General features: G+C 37.0%; 1 protein-coding gene across 1 annotated transcript in view; it reads left to right on the top strand.

Moving 5' to 3' along the window:
* LOC126185204 (hemicentin-1-like) overlaps positions 1–12,054 on the top strand; it is a 747,875-nt gene that overhangs the window by 200,816 nt on the left and 535,005 nt on the right. The window contains exon 8 of the mRNA XM_049928085.1: positions 6,496–6,640. Coding sequence (XP_049784042.1) covers positions 6,496–6,640 — 145 coding nt within the window. The remainder of the gene's footprint in view (positions 1–6,495; positions 6,641–12,054) is intronic.

The following is a 12,054-nucleotide window of genomic DNA, read 5'->3' on the forward strand; positions in this document are numbered from 1 at the left end:
ATTCAGCTGGCTAGTCGAATCATACAATATTGATATTTGTGTGGCATTCAGATATTAAGGTGGCTCAATGACGGACTACATGGGAACATGAGGTCAGGCATACTCGTCGTCAAGGTTCGGTTGACCAAGTCTAACTGCCACAAGGGAGGATTGCCATATTGTACACCAAGCACATCATAACCACTTCATGTCTGTGCCTGCCAGCTCTGAACATGTAACGGCCTCTCTGCAACATTCTATGTCATACCAAACCATTTCTTTATGAGTAGCAGCAGCTGCACTGGAGGATTACCATCCCATGCGTAACTTGCTGTTAACACAATAACACAAGTGGCTGTGTTTAGAGTGGTCCTGTGACTGAAAAGCACAGTTCTGCACTAACCTTGATAACAAATGTCGGCAAGTGTGGTGGCAACCTTAGGAGAGGTCCCATTCTTCCAGTGTTTTGGAGAGGCACAGCAGTGTTGCTCCTGGTATCATGGTGTGGGGAGCCATTGGACATGACTTCAGATTTTGGCTGGTAGTAAATGAGAGAAATCTGTTGGCACAGTGTTATGTCATGGATATCCTATGACCTCATGTGTTATCTGTCATGTGGTAGTATCCTGGTGCCATTTCTCAACTCATGATGCTCATCTACAAGTGGCACTTGCCTCTATGAAGTGCCTGCAAGATGCTGAGGTATTCTGGTGGCCATCAAGATGCCCAAATTTGTCTGTGTTAGAACAAGTGTGGCAACAGTTCCGACATCAACTTGAGGTATCAAGGATCAGTTGCAACAGTTGTGGACCAATTTGCTACAGGAGAGGGTACAACAGCTTTATGACACCCTTCCCAACTGGATCACTGCATGCATCTAGGTCAGAGAGAGTGAAGTGTGGTACTGATAAGTGGGTCCATACTCCCAAGGTCTTTTAATTGGTGAAATAACATCACGTATCATCTCAACCTGTGAAGTTTCAATTTTTTTCCTCTTCCCCATGTGGGTGCTTAACATTTTTTGGCAGGCAATGTATTTAAGCAGCATTACATTACAGTTAATGCATCTTGTTAATACCATAAGTAGGCTAAGTGTTTTAATAGCAAGCTGTAACTAGCTCTAGGATCAGTTTAAAATACTGTCCTCTCTACTACTGTACTCATTAACTTGTTCATAAACCCTTAAGTTTGTCCTTCATCATGGTATCAATGGAACATGAGTTAGTAATTCACTAAAGAAACACCTCTGACAGTGTTTAGTGTATCTCGTTATTGGACATTAATCTGGGCTGCCATTGCAAGCACTTTTTTCAACTTTTTCTCTGCCTAGCTTGAAAGACTCTAAACATTCATGGGAATGATCTAGGGTTACTTCAGTTACAAACATTATATGCCTAATGTCACTGTGAGAGTGTAATTAAAAAGATAATTCACTTAATTCTGTTGATAAATAGGAGTATGGTAACTACTGCCTTACATATGATGATGATTTAGAACTGTAGAAAAATAAAGGAAAATGACATTTCTTCCTAGTTGTGTGTACCTTAGCAAAAGTGCTAACAAATGACTGTTTTATAGATGATGGTGTATTACAAGTATTTTGAAGAGGTTCAAAAGAGTGTTATATTGTTGTTCTTTGGGCATGTGAGAGATTCACATGTGAGAGATTCTGCAATTCCTACATTTACCACTTCTAGGAAAGCAACTCAACATATTGAATTACAAGTTTGTTTGAACATTTTCCACAATGAGTATAAAATATTCATTTTATAACATCAAAACTACTTTTGCTTGCTGCATAATAATACTTATTTATGTTCCAGATACATTTTGCATTTTATTTTCGAGGCATCTTCAGTTAATTTATTATTTCTTCATCTGTCTTACAGAATGTGATGGGAGGAAATGCAGATTTTTGAAAGAGAGATGAATAACTAATAAATCCACTGAAGATGCCTTTAAAATTAAAGAAGGAGCATGCCTGGAATGTAAATAAACATTATATTGCAGCAATAAAAAGGCATTTTGAACTTATAAAAGTATGTTGAATTATATCTCAGTAATATAGCACTATACTCTGGTATAACATCCCACAGAGAGAAAAAAAATACTGTACAGAAAATAGTTATTTAAATAATTATTTGCATTCTCTGTACTTCATCTCTCACTGTGAGGTGGATTGAGTCAGTTTCTGTAGTACACTTTTTCAATGAAAAATGTGACAACTTCCATGATGACAACTTATATGATGTCTTAGGTTACTGTTTTTTCTTATCTTCATCTGCATACATTAATTTGTAATTAACTATGTTCAATGTCTCTTGCCCTCTTTTAAAGAAACACACACACTTTACTACTACACATTGACAAATTCTTCTACAGTGTAGAAGTTCTCCAGCCAATGTGATTTCGGCTTGTGGTTAGAATTTATTATATTACTATGGTTACAGTTTTATACCTGAACACTGCACTGATTTCTGTGGCACAGTAAGGTTGAATGATAGTGTAAATAATTTTTCCCTCTATTATTATATTTATGAATGTTACTGTAGTTTTCAAGCTGTGATTAATCCATCAACTTTGGCTACATACCATTCTTGTCGACCATTCAGATTTCTTTGCAGAATTCTTCTCCATGTAGTTCCTCTGAAATCATTACCTATAAATTAATGCATAATAATACACTAAATAATTAAAGTAAAAATCCAGATTAATTACTCTACTTCCTATCACAGCGAAGACACAGTCAGTGGAAAAGTCTTCAACAAATACATTTTAAGTGTGCAGAAATTGATCTCTAAGGTCTTCAGTACAGATTTTCACAGAGTCAATCCATCACAAATTCACAGTTAATATTGGAAAAATTAAAGTTTATGTCAGTAGAGTACTTTACTCAAAGTGAAAACTTTAATGAAAATTATTCATCAAATATTGACTAATTCACTAAGAAAAATACTTCAGTTGTGGCAAGTAATCTTACATGTAGTGTATAATAACAGCAAACATGTTTTCACAATAAAACAATTCACTTGTGAAACTTGAAAGACATTTCTGTTATATGGCTATATACAAATTTATCCAAAGAACAGGAAGAAATTTTTTCAGTGTGACTGCATTATGATTTACTTTCTGACCTAGTACTTCTTTGTCAGTTTTTACTGCAGATTGTGACGTGTGTTATATAGATCACATACACATTTGTGTTCTGCAGGAATTGCTAATCTTGGCATCCATCTAGGAGTCTGCTCTGGAATTTCTGTTTCTAATTGTTGTCAGTTCAGCATAGCACACAGGATAAATCTTTCATCTCCATAGGCATTTCTGTTGAATGGCGATATACCCATTGATCAAAAGCCAGCAAGGAGGTTTTTTGGCATGAGTGCATTATACTGCACATGCTGGTTGAATGTTGGGGTATTGTTTATGACCAGAATTATTTTTCATCCAAGAATCAGTCACTGAACTGTAGAATTTTTGTGAAAGGGCTATCCAGTAGTTGAAGCATATGGTAAGTGTCAGATGGGAAGGATATTAGCTCTATATGATTGTCATACCATTAGTTTATCCCTTAATTTTGTATATGGGAAGCATGATTCTTGAGGACAATTAGTACTGGATAATCTTGTTAACTCGCTTACAAAGTATGTCTAGAACATTAGAAATTCAGTGACCCATCCAATTGGTTAGCACTGGTATTCCACACAGAGGGAGGGGGGATTGTTGTTAAAACACTGCTTAAAATATTTATTTGGAGATAGCAGCAAAGATGGGACACTAATTCCACTAGCATTAACAGTGAAAACAGCTGTTATTAAGATTCCTCACTTAGTCTCTCTGCCGAAGTGGCATATCCCACTTACTTGATGTCCTTCATGGTTTTACTGGGTTGCTCTACAATTGTGATGATTTTCTTTCTGTGTTGTCATCTGAAGATATACTTTTGTGAGATAAGGCGAGTTAGTGAAACGTGCATCAATATTTTGCCTATAAATGCTTGTCATACTTATCAAGTTGGATGGATCTAGGATCCATATGGATATGAAAGATTGTTTTTTATAATATTTTTGAACCATTTCTTTGAATCTTTCTGCTCTCATGCCATTTTGTGGCATAGTAATATTTAAATTTATAGGCAAGAGATTTTGACTTTATTGTTCTAAGACTGAAAAATATTCTTAAAAACTGTTTTAAATAATTTGTGAATTGCTTGTTTCGCTCATCATTCAGCAGTTAGATGTATCGTATTCACTGTGTAATTTAGTGACAACTGCCACTTCTTTCTTAGCAGTTTTTAAATTTCTTAATTTCCCAATGCAGTCTCATGAAATTTCCATTGAATGTGTCTGCTGCTTTGCTCAGTGACAGTGCTCCAAGCATTACACTTCCTGTGGCTGTATCTAGGTCACTTTTTGTTGCATTGCCTTAGACAATATGCATATGTATGTTTGCATGTCTCCTAAAACAAGTAAATTATTTATTTGCTACTGCACCATCCAGAAGTGAACTGTGGAGAAAATTGTTATAGTGTTACAGTGTGTTCCCACACTCATATAACAACAAGCTGCAGTGCACATCATGATAACAAAGAGTCTACAGAAGTATTTAGGGACTTCAGAAAGTAAGTTACACATGGTACCCTATGCTAAGACAATTCCACAACAATAGTGGCACATTGGCAGAAGAGTACATATTCCTGGTTTCCTGGAGACACAATTCTGCTGTGGTATGGATAACATGTCCATCACAATGTGTGACAGAGATGATGTGGCAACTGGAAATGTGCTCCAAAGTTTATGAATTCAAGACAGTATGATTTGTCTGGGCAAAATGTCTAAATTACATACAGATTCACCATAAAGTTCTAATAATGTCTAGATCAAATGCAATCTCATGTCCAGCTGTAGTGAAATGCGACCAACAGATTGATGAAGGATGCACATATGTGGGTGATGCTGATCAGGTAGTCCTGATCATGCACCACATGATTTCCATCTTTTCGGCAAGCAGAAACGGCATCTGGGGGAGGAGATTTTCCAACAATGGTGACATTTATATAGCTGTTCTTGAATAACTCTGTCACCAAGAAGCAGATTTCTGTCATTGAAGAAATGAATAATTGGCTGAACATTGTGACTGTTGTTACAGAGACTCAATTGCTGTGTTGGATAACAGTGTCATGTGTCTGTGTTACTTTGAGGGCTGGTGCAAGATTCATTAAAAGTTACTCGGCATACCATAATAATGTGTGGCTTATTTTCTGACATCTCCTCAATAATACATCACATTGTAGCATTTTTATTATTACGAAAACACTCTCAGCACACGATTTCACTCTACACTGCTCACCTGTAACAGTTGTGGGGCTACAGGTTTCTCTGCAAAATAAAATATCTAACTCCAATATCACAATTTGTAACATTGCTGTATAGGAATTGGACACACAGTCATAGCAGAGTGGGAACTGGGGAGGTTGGTGACAATGACAATCACATGAGTCTGTCTTGTTGCAAAAGTACTACTCTCAGCAGCCTTTATTTGGAGCAGTGTCTCTAAGGTAAGGAGCAGACACATTCAATGTAAATTTCATGAAGCTGTATTGAGGGTTCAAGAAATTAAAAGTGCTTGAAAAAGAACTGAAAGATATCACTAAAATTTTCATATAAAAGTATTGTCTTGAATTAACAGCTATCTGCAAAATGTCACATCCCTAACAATGAAACTGAGTATGTGAAAAGATTGCAAAACTGTTTATTTTGATCAACCGCTTGTCCTTCTGTACTTTACTATTGAATGTTTTAAGCAATATAGTATAGTCTGTATCTTAATTATAGTGTGGGTTGCTGCACAAATTTTTAACAGACCATGTACAAGTGACACACATGCACATAGAAGCATCTCAAGCAGGGAACTCTCTATGGAGATTGTAGGGAACCCACACTTGCAATGCCTCACCATGTTTCAGCAGAATTAGAGGGTATTATGACACTATGGATGTAAAAAAATGTAAATGGAAGGAGCATAGTTATATTATGTAGAGTTCAGTAATGTATACATTATGTTGTATTATGAGAACAATGTTTACACAAAGAAAAAAGGATGTGCTCAACTAGCCATATTCCAAGTGAAGATAGTGAAAAGAACTTTCTTTTTGCTGCAGTAAATTGTATTAAAATTTGCAATTATTTTCTTGTTTTACATTTACATATGTTACAAAACATGAAATATAATAACTGTGATATATTTGAGTATATGGGAAGAAATAATTTTAAGTTATTGAGTTCAATCATTAAATCAAAGAATAGTAAAATAAAAACTAGTGTGAAAGTATAAAAGTAGCTATCATTAATATTGTTGATTGGATACAGTTACTCTTTATTCAAGCAATGTTGTAAAATCATACTACATCAGATTATCAATATTTGCATGCCAGAACATCAGCATGAGAAAAAAATATGGTAGAAATAAAGAACAAAAGAAATATAAGAGTATCTGCATGAAATATGCTCTGTATTTCAGATGGACCTGTTGTTACTGCTGAAAAGGAGATAACAGCTGTTATTAACAAGCCTATCACTTTGCGATGCCAAGTTGAATCCCTTGTACCATTTAGCATCAAATGGATCAAAGATGGACAGCTAATCAAAAAGACGGAGAAATATGAGTATGTGTCAATGTTCAAGCCAATTAACTGTCTGAAAGGTATTTTAGAATGACTATAACAATTTGTTGACATGCTTTTTATTGTTTTTATTATTACTGGGTGTTATAATTTGCACAATCAATGCAGAAGATACGAATCAGTTTGCTGTAGAACTATTTCCATTTTTTAAGAACTGTAATACGACTTGTGTAAAATATTATGGTTGTGCTGCAGGTGCTATGCTTCACAATTCACAAATTAAACAGTATTAAACATCAGTCACACTTTTATTATAAGTAGTATGTGTTTCAGTGGTCAGACCATCATCATCATCATCATTATAATCATCAAGTATATTTTCTTGCTTTTTATAACTCACCAATATGTAGCCAGTGATATGTCAAAGGCATAAGAGGGAAAAATCCTGTGTGCAGTTGAATTTGAACTCCACTGGCAACAGTTTGGTGACCGTTCTGGTGTATTGTCAGAGTATTTTTGGTATAAGTGTCCTGTGTTCTCCAGTGGCTCACTACAGAGTTATTGTTCTTCATTTGATTTCTTTCTCCCATTTATATTTGTATTGGTAATGAAGGGAAAATGTCTGTGCAACAGAGTGTATGTTAGTACTTGAAGTTGAAAACAATAATACCTACTTAAACCCTTACCCCCTCCCAAACTTTCATTCTGTTTACTGATGAAAAGTTGGCCAATATACATCTCGGATATGCATTCACTGAAAGCAACGCAAACACAGCACAATGGCACAATGCTGAGTTGTTGTGGCAGTGATGGCAGTCACATCATTTTTACATACATACACATCCTTAAATGTTAGAATAGAAGATACTGGACATGTGAGGTATATCAGAACAGCTGATATGGACGAGAATGTGTTACACGCAATTTGTGACAATTTTGCCACCAGAAGTGAGCACATCGCATGAGCTCTAGACTCAAGTCAAACAACTGCTTTGCGAATTCTTCAACAATAGCACTTGTAAGATCCACAGAAGGTACAGTTGTTACAACCTGCTCAATGGAGTTTGAAAAGTGATTGCTAAAGTAATGTGCTGGAAACTACAACTTTCCTACTTTCATATTGTTTGCAGATGAGGTCATATGGCTTGGAACACCATGTTCAACAGTAGATTTAGCCATGTATGGGTTGACAAAAATCCACATATATGTGGTTGTCAGTCCTATTGACACAAGTTCACTGTGAATGTATGGGTGGTATTGTTGATTATTTGATGACTGTACTTAATTTACTTCCTCATAGTCCGCCCCCAGTAGATGAGTGATCAGCGCAACAGAATGTCAGTCCTACGGACCCGGGTTCGATTCCCAGCTGGGTCGGAGGTTTTCTCCAATCAGGGTCTGGGTGTTGTGTTGTCCTAATCATCATCATTTCATCCCCATGGATGCACAAGTTGCCGAAGTGGCATCAAATCGAAAGACTTGCACCCAGCAAAAAGTCTACCTGATGGGAGGCCCTAGTCACACGACTTCCTGACAAACTGATTGGAGTCACTTACAAAATATTATTTCAGCCTGTCATCCCACCGTTGCTACAAGATGTGCTGCAAATAGTTTGCCAGATTGTGCAGTTTCAGCATGACTGGACAACAGTACATTTTGCACTTGATATTAGGAACCACCCTGACGTGCAGTTTGGACAACAGTAGACTAGTTGAGGTGGCCCTGTTCCCTGGTCAGCTTTCTCACCACACAGGGCACAATGGATTTCTTCTTCTGGGAGTATGTGAAGAACCCAGTTTATGCAACTTCTGGTGATACTCAAGAAGTAGATTTTAGGACTGTTGCAGTTGTGGATATAGTATGACAAACTCTTTGGATTCTTAATCATGTAAGACAGTTGATGGTGCATCATTGTGCAAACTACCATGATCATGCTGGTTGGTATTTAGAACGATACCTGTAAGGAAACAGTTCTGCATTTGTTACATATGTGCTGTATACTGACAGAACAGATTACACATGCTGAGAAAAAATTTTTGTGTGTTGTCTGAGGGTTTTTCCATTACTCTTTGTTTTGTTATGTACAGCTTGGTGATTGTAAATTTCAAGTCACTGCTGTAAAGATATTTTCGTAGATCAAAGATAATTATGGTAGCAAATCAAATAAATCATATGTACTTTGTTAGTCTGTAAGGAGATACTGCAGAACATGAGTTCCTTATACCAAAATACTCAGAAAATATTCCTGAACAACATTTGAAATTTTGGTGGTGAAGTTAGGATTCCCTCTGTACACAAGGACTGACATTTCTGGAGAGTAACCCCTTATTAGCAGCACAGTGCTTTAAATTTCAGAAAAATAAATAAATTTAGCTTTCTTTTCATTTACAAATCAGTTACTGTATGTATTCAATGAAGATATAGTGTTTACTGACTTTTTAGGGACTTCCTAAGGGCTTTCAATCTTTTAAATCATTCTGTGCTATACTATGTGATTAAAAGTATCTGGATACCCCCCAAAAACATATGTTTTCCATATTAACTGCATTGTCCTGCCATCTACTGCCAGGTACTACATATCAGCGACCTCAGTATTCATTAGACATCGCAGAATGGTGTGCTGCGGAGCTCACGGACTTTGAACATAGTCAGATGATTGGGTGTCACTTGTGTCGTACATCTGTATGTGAGATTTACACACTCCTAAACATCCCTAGGTCCAGTGTTTCCATTGCGATAGTGAAGTGGGTACTTGAAGGGACACGTACAGCACAAAAGTATACAGGCCGACCTCGTCTGTTGACTGACAGAAACCGCTGACAGTTGAAGAGGGTTGTAATGTATAATAGGCAGATATCTATCCAGACCATCACACAGGAATTCCAAACTGCATCAGGATCCACTACAAGTTCTATGGCAGGTAGGCAGGAGGTGAGAAAACTTTGATTTCATGGTCAAGCAGCTGCTCATAAATCACATATCATACTGGTAAATGTCAAACGACTCCTTGCTTGGTGTAAGAAGTGCAAACATTGGATGACTGAACAGTGGAAAAATGTTGTGTGGAGTGACAAATCATGGTACACAATGTGGCGATCCAATGGCAGGGTGTGGGTATGGCAAATGCCCGGTGAACATCATCTGCCAGTGTGTGTACTGCTAACAGTACAATTTGGAGGTGGTGATGTTATGGTGTGGTTGTGTTTTTCATGGATGGGGCTTGCAACCCTTGTTGTTTTGCATGGCACTATCACAGCACAGGCCTACACTGATGTTTTAAGCACTGTCTTGCTTCCCACTGTTGAAGAGCAATTCGGAGATGGCAGTTGCATCTTTCAACACAATCAAGCACCTGTTCATAATGCACAGCCTATAGCGGAGTGGTTACATGACAATAACGTCCCTGTAATTAACTGGCCTACACAGAGTCCTGACCTGAACCATATAAAACACGTTTGGGATGTTTTGGAATGCTGACTTCATGCCAGGCCTCACCAACCGACATCGATACCTCTCCTCAGTGCAGCACTCATTGAAAAATGCCATTCCCCAAAAAACCTTCTAGCATGATTGAATGTATGCTTGTGAGAGCAGAAGCTGTTATCAGGGCTAAGGGTGGGCCAACACCATACTGAATTCCAGTATTACCGATGGAGGGCACCATGAACTTATAAGTAATTTTCAGCCGGGTATCGGGATACTTTTGATCGCATAGTGTATTACACAAATTTGATACTTATGACAGAAGAGTTAACTGGAAGGAGAGGTTACATTCCTATCCCGGGCCAGTATGAGAACATTTTTTTCTGCAAGCAACTTATCGTTTGGTGTGCCCCCTTCCACTTTTTCCTCATACACTTTCACCCATGTGATTTTTCACTGCTAACTGGGATACACACTGTATGCAAGCCTTACATTTGGGTTACCCCATTCACTGCTACTAATTTCAATACTTCCTGCATAGAAATCTTACAGATGTGGCACATTAGCTCTCCTCTCAGCTTGATGACCCAAGTGGCAGCTTGTGTTGCTTGTGCCTTAAACCAGCCATGGTCCTATCTACCAAACAAAAACAGCTCATAGACATAGCATTAGAAAACAGTTCATTTGGATAAGATATCATATATCCACTTCTTTTAATTCTGTTTGTTAAGGATCTTCCTAAAAACCTGTCATCATCTGTAACTATGATATTAACTGATAATGGAAACCTAGTTAGCTTCTCCTAACATTTCTCTGCAGGACATGAGTGTTGACCTAGCCAACAACAGTAAAGGGCAATGACCCTGACCCTTGTGTGATAGCAATAAAACAGCTCATATGAGCATCATACCATCAAAGAACCATTCAACATATCTAGAATCAAGAGTTATTGAAAATAAAGCTATTTAATGTGTCAATGAAATAAATTCCATGGCCGCTCTGTAACTAATTCTCTACAGTGGAATACACACAGCAATATAGAGCTGAGCAGTTTGAGTAGCCCTTGATATGCATTTGATGACTCAGGCAGACATGTGATCTGATTACCATTAAAACAGTATACCTTGTTCTTGTCAATTCAGTAACTTCACATAGCCTTCATTTTTAGGCATCAGAATGCAGGAGACTATTGGTATAAAAAATATGTATCCAATGACCATGATGTGATTATGATGTGATTAACACTGCACACAGTTACAAAGCCAATTCATTAAAGAAAATCCTCTCTTATGCATTCATGTTTCTGAGATAGTTTCATTTGTAAGTAAGGATATGCAGTGACTTGAACAAAATAATAATGTGCATGCTCACTGTAGTCTAAATAGTGGTATGTTCATCTCACAACCCAGAGTCAGTAAATGCCATAACAGTGTGAGAAATGTATGCAACATGTAATAATTGCCATATCTGGTAAAAGCAAAATAATAACTCATTTAGCTGAGTTCACAGTATACTGGTTGAGCATTTTTCCATCCAGTTGATGAATTTTTTCAGACAAAATTATTCTCAATATCTTTTTAACACAGAGTACTGCACTGCCATTTTTTGTCATATGGAACTTAGGTGTGGCTCTCAATTTTAAATTCTCAATAAGATTCTGCTGCATTCTGGATTCACATATTACATAAAAAAAATTGATAAGTGGAGAGGAAAAACATAAATTTTGTAGCCTCTTGTCATAATTTTTTGTCTCTATTGTTATGGTCAGTTAAGAAAAATTAAGAAAATGTGACAAGAAGCCATGATTTTATAATTATAAAAAGACAGCTCTTCAGTAAGTGGATGAAAATGTGATCAACACAAGCATAGTGGTGTGAAAGTGGCCTCATGAAGTCATCCCACATAAAAAACAATAGATGATTGGTTGCAGGAACACACATTCACTCTCATTGCTGCTTTTGCTTCTCACATGTATCCCACCACCTTTGTTCATTCACATATTTTCCATACAATCTCAAGTGGCAGAATTACAA

The sequence above is a fragment of the Schistocerca cancellata genome, chromosome 4 (genome assembly GCF_023864275.1).
Source record: "Schistocerca cancellata isolate TAMUIC-IGC-003103 chromosome 4, iqSchCanc2.1, whole genome shotgun sequence".
Classification (NCBI taxonomy): Eukaryota; Metazoa; Arthropoda; class Insecta; order Orthoptera; family Acrididae; genus Schistocerca; species Schistocerca cancellata.